The sequence below is a fragment of the Staurois parvus genome, unplaced genomic scaffold (genome assembly GCF_062004578.1).
Source record: "Staurois parvus isolate SC_StPar_1 unplaced genomic scaffold, SC_StPar_1.0 ptg000426l, whole genome shotgun sequence".
Taxonomy (NCBI): Eukaryota; Metazoa; Chordata; class Amphibia; order Anura; family Ranidae; genus Staurois; species Staurois parvus.
In genome coordinates this window covers 4,040,959-4,060,656 of record NW_028318222.1, presented here as the reverse complement: position 1 = coordinate 4,060,656, position 19,698 = coordinate 4,040,959, and the positions used below count along the sequence as shown (strand labels likewise).

Below are 19,698 nucleotides of genomic sequence, written 5' to 3'. Positions count from 1 at the left end.
GGTAACCACACACGGATTTACACTCACCACAATGGATAGACCTTCTATTACTAGATAGGTCTCACTGCACTTTTTTTGTTGGACTCTCCATGTGTCTTGTCACCAACTTGACCATTCATATGTACCAGGAATGCGATTCCCTCCTATGCAATACACCGCCACTCAAAAACCCAGTATCAGGGAAAAGGTTCTTATTCAATCATATAAAACCTAACAATAACATCGCACTCACGTGTATATGTGCTGAAGGACCGGCACCAGGTACATACAGCACTTGTGGTTAAGATGGCTGCCGCCACGCCGAGACCAGAATCTGTCTTGCGCTCCAGGAATGGGGTGCGATGTATCGGTTGGGGAACAATGCTCCAACTAGTTTCGTCTGTAATTGGATGTCTTCAGGAAGCTGCGCAATGAACCTTTTCCCTGATACTGTTTTTTGAGTGGTGGTGTATTGCATGGGAAGGAAAAGATGGCAGCGCTGCGACCGGCAAATATTCTTATGGGGCAGTGCTGGAGGGGATCACTTGGATCACTGGGGAGCCTCAACATATGTATTGTCATGTGTTGTACCACATAAGTGTGAATTGGCCCTCAAATGGAAATGTAAGCCCAGTTTAAGGTTTGGCACTTTGGATCTTGGCGCAGTGCTTTCAGTGATAAAAACAAGTAGAAACATAAAGTGACCCCCCCCCCCAACCCTTAGGCTAAATCCGCCCATAGATCAATCGAATTTCAGCTGGTTCAGCAGGGACCAGCCTAGATTCAATCAATCTATGGGCAGGCTGATTATACCCAAGTTGACCCATCGATCCACTTGGGTACAGCCTCCATGTCGGATTTTTAGCATATGAATATTGCCTGAGGCTATAGCCACTAGCAGTAATCATTGTGTTCTCCCACCAGGGATGGCTCCCATCCAGGAGACCACAATGGCTCTGCAGGAGGGCTTCTCCCATCAACACTGGCTGTATTGATGGGGGAATTGAGCAATTTTCTTTCCTGCAACCTGTGATTCCAGGAAAGAATATCGCATATTCTATGGCCTGCCTTAAACTTCTTCCATAACACCTTCTTTCATCATCAGTTTCCATAATCACTCATGGCTCTTTTAGATTGCACTGTTACTATAAACTGCTCCTATGGCTTAGACCTGTCAGCTCAACCCTGGCTTGGAGCATTGTCTTCCTTATCACTATCCTGGCCTTGTGATGACTTATGGCTACACTTTTGTAAGCGCTCAGAATAAACGTGCTTGTGTCATTTTTCAGAAATACTGATTCATAAATAAAATATGCAGATCACTCAGATTTATTTTTGCATGCAAGAAATGAAATACATTTCCCGTTCCCTGTTATATTTAGGATCTAGGTATCTTGCTCCTAAATATAACACAGCAGCTGTTACTTTGCAGTATTTGTTAGCCTGTTATTCAGAGCACACAAAAATAGTAATGAAAAAATTATCACCATTATAAAACCTACAACCCCATTTTTAGAAATACCTTTTTTTTCCGAAGAACTGCTTTCATGCCAATGTTGTGAGAGACAATGAAATTGCTTTTAGTGAACTCTGACCATAGAGCCCACTGTAATTGTGTATTCCCCTTCGCAGTATTAATATGTACAGCATATATGTTTCTATGTAACGATCGATGTGTAAGTAAGGCTATGCCATAACTCCCAGCTATCCTTCATTAGAAAAGACTGTCTTCAAACCAATGTCTACATCTCAATGAATGCATTAAATGTGCTATACTATGCTAAACGTTCATCTAACCTCCTTTTACTGCATTTGGTTTGTTGAAAAACTGCTACTGGAGCTGAACTCTGGGAAACATAAAAATTATCCCATGCAATGGGGCTACGCTACAAGGTTTCATTGCTTTTTAGGTCTAGGGTACATAGAAAAGAAGATCTACTTACCTGCTCCACCACCTTACTAGACCGCTCCCCACAGCATCTTCTGCCCCATGCTCCAGTGGTCCAATGTCCAGATGTCAAAGCCCTGCATTGGATGTGATGATGCCAAGGGGCAGTCCACCACTGGAGCATGGGAGAGGGCCATCTACCAGGTGAAGGGGAACAGGTAGGTAAAATGGTTTCTCCTCTTCCCTTGACTAAAAAGCAGTTGACCATTGCAGTGCAGGTGCAGCCCCACTACAAGGGACAATTTTTATTGTTCTGGAGTTGGGCTTTAAGAAAAAGTAATAATGAAATAAACCGAGTGTGCATTTAAGCAACCCTTTTTTGAAGATTCGTGATCCACATAACTGGGGGAGTGCCTACCTTCTTTGTGCTTATCGGAACCCCTTTTCTTATCCTAGAAAATTGGGAGGCATACCGTTTTGTTGCTGGAGGCCTTTGCCACTACGTGAAAAATCTTCACTTTGCAAAGTTGATTCCTCTGCTCCCTAGATAATGTTTGAATACATTCAGATAACCCTTCACTTACTGTAATTGAGAATTTCACCGATTCCTATTGGGTTGTTGTTGTACAATCAGAGTAGCACGTGGAGCTTGCTTCAGGAGAGGCTGAATACGCTGCTGGGTAGCAGATAGACAGTGGCAGCAAGAAAGTAGGTGGAGCCAGTCCCAAAATATAAAGTCTGAATTGCTATTTCATTTTCTGCTTAGGGGGCAAGGAGGAGCTTGAAAATGCACTTACCCTTTAAAAAAGAACTTCGGGAAAACCACCAAATACATAGCTGAAATACATACTGTATATGTTTATTGTTTTACATGCCAATGCCGGAAATTTTTTTTTTTTATCTTGAATGAATACTTGAATGCTGCTGCCAGGCTCATCCACCTTACCAGTGTCTGTTACCCCTCTCTGCCAATCCTTCCACTTGCTCAACGAATAAAATTCAAAACACTAACAATTTACAAAGCCATCCACAACTCTGACCCCAGCTAATTCACCAACCTGATCTCAAAATAACAACCAAATCACTCTCTTCGATCCTCCCAAGACCTTCTGCTCTCTAGTTCCTATGTCACCTCCTCCCATGCTCACCTCCAGGACTTCTCCTGAGCTTCTCCCAACCTATGGAACTCCCTACCCCAATCTGTCCGGCTGTCTCCTAATCTATCCACCTTTAGACAATCCCTGAAAACCTTTATTTTTAAATAAGCCTATCCTGCTTCTACCTTGTAAACCACCATTTATTTCCTCCATCAGCTCATCCCCCCCACAGCTATTACCTTTTGTATCACTCAACCCTTCCTCCTAGATTGTAAGCTCTAATGAGCAGGGCCCTCTGTTTCCTCTTATATCAAATTGTATTGTAACTGTAATGACTACCTTCATTTTGTAAAGTGCTGTGGAAACTGTTGGCGCTATATAAATCCTGTATAATAATAATAATAATTTAGCCCATTTAAGTTGAAACTTTAAAGAAGAATTTCAGGTATGGATAATTTTTATACATCGTTACATTGGTCCAGCATGGACCAATGCAACTGTTTATATACCATACCAGGCTCATATGGTCCATACCATACCATACAGTCACCACCCCACCTCTCAACCTCATCCAATCAGAGATCATTTGCATTCGAGTTATCTCCTGTGTTCAGAATGCAACAGGCCAGCCACTCGGCAGCGGACCTGGAAGCAAGTGGAGATCACTGCTGTCTACTTCAATGATTTCCAGTTTCCAGGGACATCGGCTAGGTATGGTATATACATAGTTACATTGTTCCAAGCTGGACCAATGTAACTATGTATAAAATATCCATACATGGAATCCTTGTGTAATTGGGGATTAAAGCAAAATGTAAAAGCATACTGACACAAACTGCTCAACTTTTTACCCCTTTTAAACACATCGCTCCTTGATCTCTGCAAACTTTACATTGATACACAACCCCCAGTCTTAATATATCTCTCTTTGTCAGAAACATTTGATAAAACCACACAGGCGCGGAGCTCGAGAGACAGGCAGAATCAAGTAGAAGCTGTTTGCCATTTCTCCAGTGCTACAAGAAAACATTATTTATTAGCATTTTCTTTTTTGTAGGAAGCCGCTTCTCAATACCATTATTTGGCAGCACTCAGCTGCCAGCTCTACAATAATGTAATTTTCTTGCCATCAACGCTGTTTGTCTTTAAGATAGAAAGAGGGCAATATGTTAAAATCCTTTCAGGCCTAGAAACTTTGAGGGAGCAGTGCCCCAGAAGTGGAAAATATATCTTGATTAGAATAATTACACTGGTCTGTTCTTGGTTTGACAAACTCCAAGATGAATTATCAGCTAATCTCTCCATGACCGAGATGATCATAGCCTGAATTATAATTAGTAACTAGCTTGTATTAAGGCTTACAAATCGGAATGGCTCTTGTCAAGTGGTGACAAAAGTGCCTTTTGTAGGCACAAAACCCGTACACACAATCCATTGGGGGATTACTCTGAGTTATAATAAAATACGCAGTTTCTAAAGAATAAATGTTTACAGAGCTCATGCTGTCACTTGGGTGCCTTATGGCACAAATTCGACAAGAATAATGGTATTAAGTTGGCATCTAAAAGACAAGTGGATGTAATTTTCACAGACTCCAGTTAACAAAAATTGTAGCTTTAAGGTAGATCTGTCTTTCTAAGTAGACAATTAAAATGATGTTTTGTTTCCATGTTGTTTTTAGTGCCTTTGCATGCAGGCCTGCCACTTAGAATTACACTTAAACACTAAGTAAATGTATTGCAATTACACCATTTACACACATACTGAAATAAAACATTTTTGTGGCTCAGAATGTAATAACAAAAATAATTAGAAATGATTGGGCTTATTTAAAGTAAAACCTGCCATGAGAAAATGATGAACTGATCTTCATAGCAAATTTTAGGTGTCAATACGTAGTCCGTCTAAATTCAGCTCTAACGTACACCTGGAGGATGCAAGCAGGAAACAGTATAGCAGTCTTTGCATCCCACGACACAAGGCAAGCAGCTCACAGACTTATCAAAGGGGTCTATATGCAGGAAGCAGAAGGAGGGTGTCATGACTTACAGCAAAGTCATCATTTGCATACCACTTGGGGTACACTGGAGTTGACTTTAGACAAGCTGACTCCTAATGACTGAGGACCGAACTGGGGGCCATCTACTCCTTGCTCCCAGGCTATTATGTGTTAGGCAGGTAGGTTGGTGGCCTGAGATACTTTATCTTTCAGGCATTGATCAGAGTGAGACCCACAGTGAGTGACACATGCTGGGTTTTATATGGCTACCTACTCCCTGTTAAAACTTGCCTTCACAGCCAAGGGGGGCCTTCTAGTATAGAATGTCTATGTGATACTAGGATGTCATGGAACTGTAAAGAGAGCTGCAAAGAAAGTTGGTGCTTGCAGGTGTGAAAAGGTGTACCATGATAAACCATGTTCTTTATGAACACTCCGCCTTTCAACATATTCATCATTCAAAAAGGCCCCATGACGCACTTTGCATGGTATGTTTTCCTTAGCTCACAGAAGTCTTTCTGTACCAGAAAATGGCTAGTTGGTTGTGTTTAAACCCAGGTCGAAGGTTTCCAGTTCTTCACTGCTGCTATTGTACAGTATTGTGTCTTGTACAGTTTCTCAAACACAGGTTCACATTAGGATGGGGAAGTTTAGCAGCACACAGCAACCAGAATTCATATTTCACTGATCTATTGTAACATACCTGATAATAGACTGAAATTACAAGGCTGGCCTCTCTTGTATCTCCAGCCCAGGCCCCACAGAAGGTGGTACAGAGGATACTGATGGACAAGAGGAACATGAGTGGCAGCAGGTGTTGATAGGAGAACTTGCAGCGGGAGATGCAATCCCAGGCAGGCTGGCAGAACTTTGGCTCAGGAACGGTAGTCGTACACAATGATATAGCCATGGTTAAAGGGGCACTCCATGTACGCTGCAGGTCCTGGGTGTGTGGCTTGTAGGAGCTCCCAGCAGACATGAGGCAGATACACACTGCAGTGAGCAGAGCTGGTATGGAAGACAGCCAGGTAGGCACTTGAACAGGACGTGAGAACAGAATCAGGAGCAGAAGGGTGGTCACAGGAATAGCTGAGGTCAGCAGTGGACAGGCAGCTAGGTACAGTTGTAGGCAGAGATGTAGTGAGGAACAGAGCCGGGGTCAGGAACTGGCGACAAGGCAGAAGCAGGATCCAAGTTCAGGTCAGAATAAAGCCAGGTCAGCAACAAGTGAACTTTCAGGATAAGAGCAAGGCACAGGGCCAGGGGCAGACTGACAACTCATGCTGCCCCCGGGCAATAGGGGATCATGGGGCCCCTCTGTCCTTGCCCAAACTCAAAAAAGCCTATGAAAAAGGTACCAGGGGCATCTCATGGGACCATTTAAAGCAGATTTCTGCTACTGGCATCTATCTTTCCATCAAGGCAACAACAGGGACTCTTTTCATTATAAGAATCCTCTCAATCAGTCACGTTTATCACAGATTAATGGGCCCCAACCACTTGTGCCGGTATAGGGTTGTACTGCATTATTTATGTTATACTCATCCATTGCCTATCATAGGCTTATGGTCATGCCTCTCTTTTGACGATTACTGTGCTCGCTGTACTGCATGCATGTGATATGATATACCCTCGGTATAATATTTGGAAATCCCCCCTATATGGGGTATAACCTATATGGTTATGACATATGTCTATATATATATAGCATGTGACATTGTATACCTATAGTATAATTTTTGTATACACCTCCTTTAGGAAGTGTTACCTATGTGCCAGTGCTGCAAGGACTTTTAGACTATAGCAGTCATAGTCTTTGTAGCACATTTATCCAGACCGGTCTTGGTGTGATTTTATATGGTTTTAGGTCTGTGTGTATTGTCTCATACTGAGGTGATGGTAAACCAGGGCGATTGCCCATATGTCAAATATTCATGTTTAATAAAGCATATTTTTTGGAAATTTTTCTGAGTATCACATTCTGTTCATAATGTAGCCGCTTTTCTGTGAATCTCTTTTCACAAACTTCTTTCTTTCTGCATGTTTTTTGGCTACTGAATGGAAGCCATCCATTGGGTGATACGGTAATTTATTTTGCAACCTCCAAAAAACTGCCTTTATCTATTGCATCTCATGGGGCCCCCTACTGACCCCGGGCCCTCGGGCAGTGCCCAAGTTTCCAAATGGTCAGTCCGCCCCTGCAAAGGGCACAGCTGAAAGACCAGTCAGCACCTGAACACAGACAGTAGCATCCTTAACCACTTCCCGACTGGCCGTTGTATATACACGGCCGGACGGTGGCACTGCAGGGTCAGTGGCCTTGTACCATGTGACAAGCTGTGACCAATCACAGCTCTCACAGTATTTCTCAATGGCTGCAAGAATGCAGACAGAGAGAAAGAGAAATGATTGCTTTTACATCCTATATGGGTGTAAAAGCAATCAGTGTGTAAAAAAAAAAAAATCTTCATCACCCCCCCAAAAGTAGTACAGTGTCACCATGGTGACACTGTACTGCTAGGGTGACAGTATGTAAAAAAAAATAAAATAAAATATAATATAGAAAAAAATTAAAATGTAAAAAAAATGTTTAAAAATTATAATTTTTGGTTATGAACTAATTTAACTTATTTTATTTTTTTTTCACTAAAAAGGTAACGGAATAAATTTTGGCCAAGATTTATGATGAAATATTATTTATCTGCAAAATTTTATAAGAAAAACACTTTTTTTCAAAATTTTTGGACATTTTCATTTACATAGCAAACCAAATAAAAATCCCAGCGGTGAATAAATACCACCAAAATAAAGTTTTATCTGTCTCAAAAAAATGGTAAAAAATTCATATGGGTGCAGTGTTGCATGACCGCGCAATTGTCATGCAAAGTGTGATAGCACTGCAAGCTGAAAATTGCCCTGGTCAGGAAGGGGGTAAAAGTGTCTGGACTGGAAGTGGTTAAAGAGGCAGTCTGGTGCCAAAAGGCACTGTGGGCGCACTTGTGCACATGCGCACACCTGGTCGTCATTCTGCAGGAAATGCCGCGCGCATGTGCATACCTAAGTGTCAACCATCTTACAGGATTTCCCTGACATCTAGATGTAGCACCCTCTAGTTTAGGTAGGATTTTTGTAATTAGGTAGAGGTTTGCTAGAAGCCTGGGTATAGGTCAGCCTGGGAGTGAGTTAGTGAGGTCACTTCAGGTAAGGCTGGCAGGCTCTACAGGTCAGGGCTTCTAGAGCTCTTCCACCCTTCTAGGAACTACTGGCACTTTCTAGAAGAGGTGGAGGGGAGGATGCCTGGATTTGCATGTTTGAGGGAACCTGGCCAATCCCCAAACAGGAGGCCTGGCATGGTGGGTTGGACAACCCTTAAATATGAGAGAGCCTAATCAGCATGAGAGTTGGAGTCAAGTAGAAGATGGAGTGAGGAAGGTGCTGCTGGTGTGGAGCCTGGGAAGGTGCCCTGCCTAAAGGCTGAAGCTGGACAGAAGGACCTCCATTGTCCCATAGTCTACCTAGGAAAGACAGCCTGTCAGCAGGGAAGGAGCCAGCCCAGCAAAAGTCCTAAAGCAGCTGCAACCCATTAAGCTACAGGAACAGGACAGTGTGAGTACTTCTACACCCCATGGGACAAAGAAGGGAGAGGATGGTCAAGTGCAATACCCAACTAGTTCTCCCTGGGACTACCTAATTTGTGTGTCTCAGAATCCCTTAGTAAGGAACACTCTCAAGACAGCTAGGTGGATGAGATTTTCATCTGGGGTCTGAGGAGGTTCACTAAGGGGACCAAGTGCTCCTTGTGAAGACTGTGCTGATTTTTGTCCTTTTTGCTAAGAAGTTTGTCTTCCAAAATTGTACAGTTCCATTGGGCATCCCGTATACCCCATCCAAGTTAAATCCCCTCATAAAACAATAAAAACTAAGATCAAGAACTGTTTTACTGACTTTGAATGAAAGTGTAGAAAATGTGTGTTGCCTGGCTGTGCATAGCTTAGGGGGGACCCTTGCGGCCCTCGAGAGGGTAGTGCTACATATATCAAATGAAAACTAGTATTTGGTACTGCCTTTTGCACTTTTTGCACAATATTGCTTTTTGCAGTACTTTTAATAACCTTAGTAGTGTGTGGACCCTGATCTATCTAGTCTCCAATCTATCTCTGTTTTCGGATTTTCTTTAAGGCTTTTACAACTGTGAACTTATTATTTTGTATTATATCATCAACTATTTTAGGCCAGGGAGAGGTTGACTCCTCTGTTAGTAGGATTCTTGAACAGGAAGTCTTTAATGTACTGGAAAATGTTGTCCCAACAATAACAACTTTATTTTAATTTATTTCTGAGCATTTTTCCTAGTGAACCATTACTTGCTGAGGTCAAGGAGTGGAAGGTGTAGCTTAACCATCAACTAATATAGCGAGCACTCTAAATTTAGCTTCCTGTATGGCTTTAATTACCTTATCTTGGCCTACAATTAATGTGGCCATAGACATTTGATGTTTGTAACCCAACAGGGCAGACCTTGCTATAGTTAGGTGGCAATACTCATGATTCATGTCTGCGACCCAACTCTGTAGACCAGCCTTTCTCAACCTTTTTAACGGAGGAACCCTTGAAATTTTTTACAATTTGGTTTGAGGGAACTCCTGCTGATACTTATTATATTTACAGCTCACAGTACATTAGGGAAATGGTCAGTGGGAAGAATGCTCCTTAAATTTGTATTTATTGGGACGAATCCCCCTCTTACAGATCGCTAAAAAGATCAATGATGTCAGTGTTTACTCATCTAAGAGACAGAAGTGTCTTTTTGCACAAAGAATACCCCAACAACCTCTGGAGGAACCCTAGTTGAGAAACCCTACTGTAGACCAACTAGTCTTGGGAAAAATTGCAGTCAGATATGTTTTATCATTTCGGCTTATCAGGCTCATGAAGTCTAAGTACCCACCTACACGGCTTTTCTTCTACTCATGACCGCTTCTCTCTCTCTCTCTATCAGTCAATAGGAATTCAACTTGAAGAAGCTTGATACAGCTTATGGGGGGGTCAGGTGCAGGATATAAAGAGGTCAGTTGTAGATCTGGAGAACCTCTGAAGGAACTCTGAAGCATCTTAAGACTCAAAAATGGAAAAACCTGAAGGCACACTGTATTTGCCTATCTACACAATCCCACCATCTAAAGCAGCCTTTCTCAACCAGGGTGCCTTGAGGTTTTTTCAGGGGTGTGTTGGCAAAATGTCTAAAAATTGCCCAAAACATGTATACAAGCCAGCGGGTGGAGCAAGCCTGCCTTTTAGTTACACAAAGCCAAAGGTTTTCATTGTGCACCATTACGTCCTTCTAGCAGCCACCGTCCTGACAACCAATGATGTCATCAGTTGATAAGAAGGATGTCAGCTGCCTGCACAGTATCCTAGTTTGACCCTCCCCTGCCCCTATCCATCAGTAATGGGGTCACATTAGTTCAGTGATGGAGAAAAACAGAGGAGGAAGAGAAATATTTGGAATAATAGTCAGTACCAGTGTGCAAAAGTGTATTTGCTTTAGAAGAATAAATCACCTCTAATATTGAGTACCCTACATGTGTGGATGTTGCTGTTAGAATAGTTTTTTACATTTTAGAATGGGGTGCCCTTTTAAAATTATGGACAGTCTTGAGGCACCTCATTTTAGAATTTAGAATTTTAAAGGGTGCCTCAGGGCTGTCCAAAATTTTAAAGGGTGCCTTGACTGAAAAAAGGTCGAGAAACACTGATCTAAAGCAGCTTTACTCAACCTTTTCAACACAGAGGAACCCTTGAAATGACTTTTTGGTCTTGGGGAACCCCTGCATCTACAGCTCATGATACATTTGTGTGATGGTCAGTGGGAAGAATGTTCCTTACACTTGTGGTCATTGAGAAGAATTACCCCCCTTATAGATAGCTAAAAATATCAATGGTGTCAACGAGAACCTGAGAGGCGGATATTGATCGTTGCTGGAGGAACCCTAGTTGAGAAACCCTGATCTAAAGTGTGTGGTCAGCTCTAGACATTATTATTGCAGAGTACACTGCACTGCTGTAATACAAAGAACAGCTGCATGAGGAGGAAGTTCCTGGCTGGATCCTATTTGTGCACAAATCATATAAGCTGCAGTTTGGTAAATAACCCGTGATGTTGTGCTTCAGAGTCATTAGCTGGCCAATTTCCAGACAAAGGCTGAGAGTCAGGTGTTTCCTGCACGTCTCTATGTCCTGGCATTGTTTATGAGCATCAAGCAGCATGCTACCCTTTGCTGCCCACAACTGTCAGCCTTATGCTATCAAAGGTCAGTATGACATTTCAGTAAGTTTGTTCAGTCTACTATTCGTGAGATCTCCCCATAAGTGATCATGACTCTACTACCCTATTCATTTTATAAGGTGGAGAAAGCAATACGGTGAGTCAAGCAGTGGGCGTCATCCCACTTCTAATAGTTATGGCAGCTAGGTGGGCCTTAGAAATGTATAGTAGCAATTTCATCCCTAGAGATTTAAAAGGTGAATGATGCAGCATGATGCTTCCAATTTCAGTTTTGGGTGAAGTTGCTCTTTAAAAATGTATTCGCCATCCATAAGCCATGGAGGCATATTGCACATTAAAGTGAATAAATGCAGTCATTTTATTCTCTAAGTGGGTTGATCAGTACTCTTAGCACAAAGCTTTTCCTTCCATCTCTAACCACAACCCTGGCTGCTGATGACATACATAGAGAGCAGTGATACATGACTTGGACAGGATGAACAGAGATGTCTCCGACATGAGGGTTGTGATTGACAGCCAGACTTCACCTTCTCTATACTGTGCAAGATGGATGCACTCAGTCATAGAATAACAGGGATTCGAGGGTCAGGCTGCAGCAGAGGTTTTGTTCACTGAATATGCACCAGTGACTTGTTTAGAAGCTGAACAGTTCATATTTGACAGTTCCTGATCTGCATGCTTATTATGCGTCTGTGAGTCAAGAAGAGGATCAGAATAATAACTAGGAAACTGGCATTTTCAGAAGCCGATCAGCAATGGCAGCTTTTTTTGCAGGAAATCACTTGGCAATATTTTCTTTTACTTTTTCTTGCTTTTTTTTTCAATTTTGTTTCCATCCATGTATTATATTATTATTATACAGGACTTATATAGCGCCAACAGTTTGCTCAGCGCTTTACAATATAAAGGGAGACAATACAGCAACAATACAGTTCAATACAAGAGGGTTAGGAGCAGGGGCGAACCGACCATTCAGGCACTTGGGCACTGCCCGAGGGCCCAGGGTCAGTAGGGGGCCCCCTGAGATGCTCCTGGTACCTTTCAAAGGCTTTTTTGGGTATGGTTTGAGTGTGGGCAAGGACATAGGGGCCCCATGATCCCCTATTGTCCGGGGGCCCCATGAGTTGTCAGTCCGCCCCTGGTTAGGAGGGCCCTGTATAGAAATTGAGTCTGACTAATATGTAAGTAATTGCATTTAAAGGCAAACTTTTGAAACGTCCAGGTTAATAATTATATTTTCTTTCTTAGCTGAGGGAAATCAGCTAATATGCAGACGTGCAACTCCCCAGTTCTCATCTCCTATTATTTAATGGTGACAGCTTATTGAGAAAAAGGATTATCCCTAGGTTCACACCTAAGCAGGTTGAGTTTGATGCATTTTTGCATTGTATTTTGCTTTCTTGGACTTTTTTTTTCATTTTTCATTTTTAAAATGTTTCTTGTTGCTAGGCAGATTTTAAACGTAAAACACATGAAAAACGCAATACATGCTTTTCTGCAGCGTTCCCATCGAAGTCTATAGAACCAGAAACACAACGTTTTGCATTCAAAAAAGTTCCTGACCCCTTCCAAAAAATGCACCGGGTGAAAATGTTGAGATGTGAACCTGTCCCATAGGAAATCATGTTAAATGGACTGTACTGCGTTTCTGAAAAATGCTGCAGAAAACACTTAGGTGTGAACCTAGGGTAAGAGAGTCCCATTTCTTAAAGGGCAACTTGACTTGTAGTAAAGTTTATCTTGTAAAGTTTTTAAAGGTGTCCTTTAGAGCCCCCTACATTCCTGTGTGGAAGCCACAAAATTAAATGCCATCAGCTTCACTTCTGAGATCTTCATGGTGTGGCCCTGCCTGCTGCAACACAGCTTGTGCACAAAAAAGTCCTGGCCATGTTCGACTCTTCTGTCTGTAGCACCCTCCTAGTTAGGCTGCTAATAGGATTAGGCAAATTTTAGTTTTGGGCTCCACTGTAGCCAGTGGAGCAGGATTTAATTATTGGCTGTTCTGGGTTGTGCTAGCTGTGGGCTCAAATACTTCCCCCTGTATTCTGGTACATTCTAGTTTATAGTGGGTTGGAAGAGGCAGACCTTGGGCTTAATATTCATATAGCCTCAGCCAATCCCTGGTGAAGAGGCTGACCAGCAGGGGGGTGAGGTGTTCATAAATAGTCTGGGGCCTAGAACAGCAGGGTCTTTGTCCTGGTGGAAAGAAACCCAGCCTGGAGGGGCTGTCTGTCAACCTGGGCAGATTATTTGAAAACTGCAGGAGGTTCATCGAGGTCCAAACTCAGGGAAAGCTGGGGGGGGGGGGGGTATTGCTAAAGCTGCTGAGAACAGTTGGGAGAAGGTCTGCTGAGAATCTGGCTTGGAGGCTCACAGTACAGGGTATGGCTGATGCTGGAAGGAGGCATCCATGTACAAAGGCTGCTTAACCTCTTTTTGAGAAACTGTTCCAGAGTTGTTGGCACAGGGCTGCTTCCAGGGTGGGAGTCCCTTGAGCTGTATGTCCATGTTCTCTTGTACAAGAGTCCTACCCAGAAGAGGTTATCTACTATCAGAGAGTGTCCTCTCTTAAAGCTTGCACTAGATTTGGAGTACCCCAAGGCTCACCCTATACCCCATTCCATTCTCCAAGCAATATATCCTAAAAAGACACTTCTTGTCTGGCTTTGGCTTAAAAAAACTGGGAAGTTGTGAAATGCCTGGCTGCTGGCTCCCACTCGGGAATAGATTTTGGGACAAACAGCGGGCCCAGCAAGGGGTCTGTGTGCTACACAGCACATGAGCGCCACTTGCTGCAGTCATTCCTATAGCTGGGGCCGTGCTTCTATAGATAGTTAAGGGTGCCAAGTGCACGGCTACTTGGTGTCATTCTGGACTCCAACCTATCCTTCCAGCCCCAACTCCAATCTTTAACAAACTCGTGCAGACTCCACCTCTGCAACATCGCCAAAATATGCACGTTCCTAACCCCAGAAACCACTAAACAGCTCATCCACTCCCTCATCATATCACGACTCGATTACTGCAACTCCCTACTTACTGGCCTGCTTTGCCGCTGGCTATCCCCGCTTCAGTCCATCCTGAATACGGCTGCCAGACTCATTCACCTTTCCAATTGCTTCGTTTACGACACCCCCCTCTGCCAATCCCTCCACTGGCTTCCGATTGCGCAATGGATCAAATTCAAAATCCTAACACTCACGTACAAAGCCGTCCACCATACTGCCCCGAACTACATCACTGACCTAATATCCAAGTACCACCCAACACGCACACTCCGCTCCTCACAAGACCTCCTTCTCTCTAGTTCCCTGGTCTCCTCCTCCCATGCTCGCCTCCAGGACTTCTCCAGGGTGTCACCCATCCTCTGGAACTCCCTGCCCCAACCCATCAGATTATCACCTACTCTCCTCTCCTTTAGGCGCACCCTGAAAACCCATCTCTTCAGGGAAGCCTACCCCACCCCCTGCTAACTTGCCGACCTCCTCCACTCTTCCTACCACTCCATCCCCCACAGCTATCTCCTCCTGTGCCACTATCCCCTCCCTCCTAGATTGTAAGCTTGAAAGAGCAGGGCCCTCGATTCCCTCATGTTTTGCATTGTATTGTATTGTTATTGTTCTGTCCCCCATTGTAATGTACAGAGCTGAGCGAACTATTGGCGCTTTATAAATACTGTATAATAATAATAATAATATGAATAGTGATTTGAATGAGTGGGGCCCTTGTGCAGTAAGAGGTGAATGTGGTTGGGACTTTTTATTTACATTTGCTGTGGTGTCATTGAAGGTTTCGGGAGTGAGGACTAAGCTAAATATTTTTGTAATGGCTTTTATAAGGGGTGCAAGGGAAGATTCAAAGATCAACTTCACTAAAAGTAAAGTTGCCCTTTAAAACCAGGCAGAACTGTTTTCTCTTTTTTTTGTGCGTGTTTTATAAAGTAAGAACCTCTGTCAACTGTTGCTGTCTGGGCCACCAGTGCAAGGATATTCTCTCAATGCCCATGGTTGCCAAGGCAAGAACTGAGCAGAATCTCACTAATGGGGACAAAATAAGCAATAAAAGCACTTTCTTTATTATTTATTTATTTATTTGTATATTGGGAAAGTAAAGGTTTGAACTAAAAGCTACATTTTGCATTTGTGCTCATGAGTCAGAAAGTTACAAGTGTAAGGATGCCATAAAAATGTTACCGTGTTCCCGGAAGGGATTGGGGTTTCCCACAATTAAATGGATAGTTACAAGGCCTTTTTAGATACAAACAATGGTTAATGGAGCGCAAAAAAGTAACTGTTTTTGTTCCCTCTAGATGTTCTGGTAAACCCACTTTCAGAATGTAGGTCATTTAAACTGTGACTAACACTGATAAGAAGTTGTTGCTTGTGGGTGAGAAAGTAAAGCTTCCCTTCTATCAAGTCTGTCATGCCGCATTAAACTGTTCATTGCCAGCAGTTATTCCGCAAACCTTTTAGCAGCCAGTACATGGCCAGAACGGAGCCTATATGGGTTCCAGCGTGATGCGCAGCTCACAGACGAGAGAAAATTGGTCACAGGAATTTCATTTAGCTTAGAATATTTCCAGCAAATTCTCTGATGAAGAAAAAAGTTTTATTATTCATTTCTGGAGAAATGCAGTATTACAATGCTACAAAGTAGAGTGTTGTAATATACATTGTTCCTGGCAAGTCTCCAGTGTAAATTTCACAAACGTTTAAGTGTGTGGGAGCAGATTTTACAAAATGACACCTTAAAGAATTCCTATAGCTCAATTAAAAAAAAAAAAAGTTACATTTCATTTTAGAAACATTGAGTTGACAAGGATCTGTCACTTTGGAGACATCTCGTTCTTCAGTCTAAGACAGGTTGTGGAATATTCTTATGTACATTATTGGCCAAAAGAGTCCATTTTCTGGGTGACGTCATTATTCTGCAGAAACATTTTGCCTGGCTCATGGTGTCACCAGTAGCACTTGATATGGGTTTTGGGCCTACAACTTCCCCATAGCATCATGTGAAAGGTGGTTCGGCAGTTAAAGGGAAACTATAATTGCTGCTTTTTTTTTTACTTAACCCTTTCACACCTAAGGGTAAAACAAAACTTAAAGCCTAAGTAAAATTTTACAACTTTGACATGTGTTAGTAAAACCGTACATATCATCATACCTACTTTGTACATCCATGTGAATTATACCTTGTTTTTTTTTTAGGACAAACTGTGCTTTTATTTGGTGGTAAATGGTAATGTATATCCCTTGATTTTTTTGTTATTATCCAAGGAAAATTGCCCTAAAATAGTAAAACAATATATTTTTTAAAATTTAGCTGTGTTTTTCTTATTACTACTATAACCTATCACCAAAGAACAATGCTTGTCGATCGCAGCGATACCATATACAGTATGTGTAAGCCCCAAGGAGCAGGGCCCTCCTAACCCTCTTGTATTGAACTGTATTGTTGCTGTATTGTCTCCCTTTATATTGTAAAGTGCTGAGCAAACTGTTGGCGCTATATAAATCCTGTATAATAATAATAATGTTATTTCTTGTTTGTAGCTGTAGTAAAGCCCAGAAACGACAGTGCAAATTGTATTTTTACCTAAAACACACTGATACTGACACTGATACCAATAAAAAAAAACCCAAACACCTGACATTTGACCTTGGCCTTTGACCCTTACCTTGACTTAAACGCTTACCCTGGCACTGAACTAGATCAAACCTTGATCTAGGTATTTTTCTTCTTATTTTATTTCTTAATATTTATCTTATTTTTTCCACAGTTGTTTTTTTTTCCTCACTGCAAGGAGAGAGATACAATGTTAACGTTATACATTGGCTATATAAATTCGCTCATACAGTTGTGTTTGACAGATTTGCAGGGATGGGTGCACAGACCCGGATGCAGAACTGGTGCATTGGCATTCCTGCCTACCTATCAAGCTTGGCTGATTCATATTTAAATTTATGTAAACCATAGGCATGTACATGGGGTGTGCTTGGACACACCCTAATCTGGGGGAACCAATCTGTATTTTCCTCATGCAGTAGCTGAAAGCCTGCTTCTCCTATCCCTCTCACAGGCATTCAGCTGCCACAAGAAGAAAATACATGGGATTGGTAGCAGTATATGCCACCCCCATTGCCCCTCCTGTCCCTCTTCCTCTTTTTTTCTGCTCCCTGGTCCTCTTCCACCGTTCTCCATCCTGCTGCATCCCCAACAGCACTACCGGCTTCCCCTCCTCTCCTCTCCCGCCAGCTGCTGTGGGGAATGCTTCAGAATTGAGAACAGCAGAAGGGGCAGGTAAATATGTAATTTACTTGCCCCTCCCTTTCCTGAATAAACACAGTGAATCGATCATTCATGGAGAAAGATCACTCATAGCAAACTGTGTTTACTATGCTTCAGTTTGCGAACAGAAGTGAGTATACCCCTCACATTTTTGTAAATATTTGATTCTATCTTTTCATGTGACAATACTGAAGAAATTACACTTTGCTACAATGTAAAGTAGTAAGTGTACAGCTTGTATAAATTTTCTGTCCTCTCAAAATAACTCAACATACAGCCATTTAATGTCTAAACCGATTGCCATACAAGTGAGTACACCTCTAAGTGAAAATGTCCAAATTGGGCCCAATTAGACATTTTCCCTCCCCGATGTCATGTGACTCGTTAGTGTGAATGGTGTAAATGGTGTTTCTTGGGTGTGAATGGGTGCCGGCACTGGGGAGCTACAGTTCATTGAGGGAACCATTAATGCCAACATGTACTGTGACATACTGAAGCAGGGCACAATCCCCTCCCTTCGGAGACTGGGCTGCAAGGCAATATTCCAACATGATAACAACCCCAAACACAGCTCCAAGACAACCACTGCCTTGCGAAAGATGCTGCGGGTAAAGGTGATGGGCTGGCCAAACATGTCTCCAGACCTAAACCCTACTGAGTATCTGTGGGGCATCCTCCAATGGAAGGTGGAAGAGCGCAAGGTCTCTAACATCCACCAGCTCCATGATGTCATCATGGAGGAGTGGAAGAGGAATCCAGTGGCAACTAACACTTTGTTGAAGCACCTTTTTGATTTTATTTCAGCACTCAGTCTTTTTGGGTAGGAGTCTATCAGCATGGCACATCTTGACTTGGCAATATTTGCCCACTCTTCCTTGCAAAAACACTTCAAATCTGTCAGATTGCGAGGACATCTCCTGTGCATAACCCTCTGCAGATCACCCCACAGATTTTTGATCATATTCAGGTCTGGGCTCTGTCTGGGATATTCCAAAACTGTAATCTTCTTCTGGTGAAGCCATTGCTTTGTTGATTTGGATGTATGCTTTGGATTGTTGTCATGCTGAAAGATGAAGTTCCTCTTCATGTTCAGCTTTCTAGAAGAAGCCTGAAGGTTTTGTGCCAATATTGACTGGTATTTGGAACTGTTCATAATTCCCTCTACCTTGACTAAGGCCCCATTTCCAGCTGAAGAAAAACAGCTCCAAAGCATGATGCTGCCACCACCATGCTTCACTGTGGGTATGGTGTTCTTTTAGTGATGTGCAGTGTTGTTTTTGCGCCAAAGTTCAACCTTGGTTTAATCAGACCAGAACACACTTTCCCACATGCTTTTGGAAGACTTTAGTTGTGATTTTGCAAAATGTAGCCAGGCTTGGATATTTTCTTTGTAAGAAAAGGCTTCCATCTTGATACTCTACCCCATAGCCCAGATTGTTGTCACATGTACCACACAGCTTGTACTTGCCAGATATTCCTGCTGTAGGCCTCTTGGCAGCCTCCCAGACCAGTTTTCTTCTCGCCTTTTCATCAATTTTGGAGTGACGTCCAGTTCTTAGTAATGTCACTGTTGCGCCATATTTTCTCCACTTGATGATGACTGTCTTCATTTTGTTCCATGGTATATCTAATGGAAATTCATTTGTACCCTTCTCCTTACTGATACCTTTTAACAATGAGATCCCTCTGATGCTTTGGAAGCTCTCTGTGGACCATGGCTTTTGCTGTAGGATATGACTAAGAAAATGTCAGGAAAGACCTACTAGAACAGCTGAACTTTATTTGGGGTTAATCAGAGGCGCGTTAAATGATGGCAGGTGTGTACTGACTCCTATTTAACATGATTGTGAATGTGATTGCTTCACTCTGAACACAGCTACATCTCCAGTTATAAGAGGGTGTGTACACTTAGGCAACCACATTATTTTATTTTTTTATGTTTACTCCCCCCCCCCCAAAAAAAAAGATTTCAGTTTGTTTTTCAATTGAGTTGTACAGTTTATAGGTCACTTTAAAGGTGGAAAAAGTTATCAAATGATTTATCTTTGTCTCATTTTTGCACATCACAGAAACTTGACATTTTAACAGGGGTATGTAGACTTTTTATATCCCCTGTACAATATTGTGAAATGATGCAGCACTGGTGAATATAACAAAAACA

At 42.4% G+C, this 19,698-nt stretch overlaps 1 protein-coding gene across 1 annotated transcript in view; it reads right to left on the bottom strand.

Annotated features, from left to right (window-relative positions):
- Positions 1–5,873, bottom strand: part of LOC149454492 (ataxin-7-like protein 1) — a 62,273-nt gene extending 56,400 nt beyond the window's left edge. Inside the window, exon 1 of the mRNA XM_089687519.1 lies at positions 5,667–5,873. Within this exon, the coding sequence (XP_089543645.1) occupies positions 5,667–5,873 (207 nt within the window). The remainder of the gene's footprint in view (positions 1–5,666) is intronic.
- Positions 5,874–19,698: the final 13,825 nt, after the last annotated feature.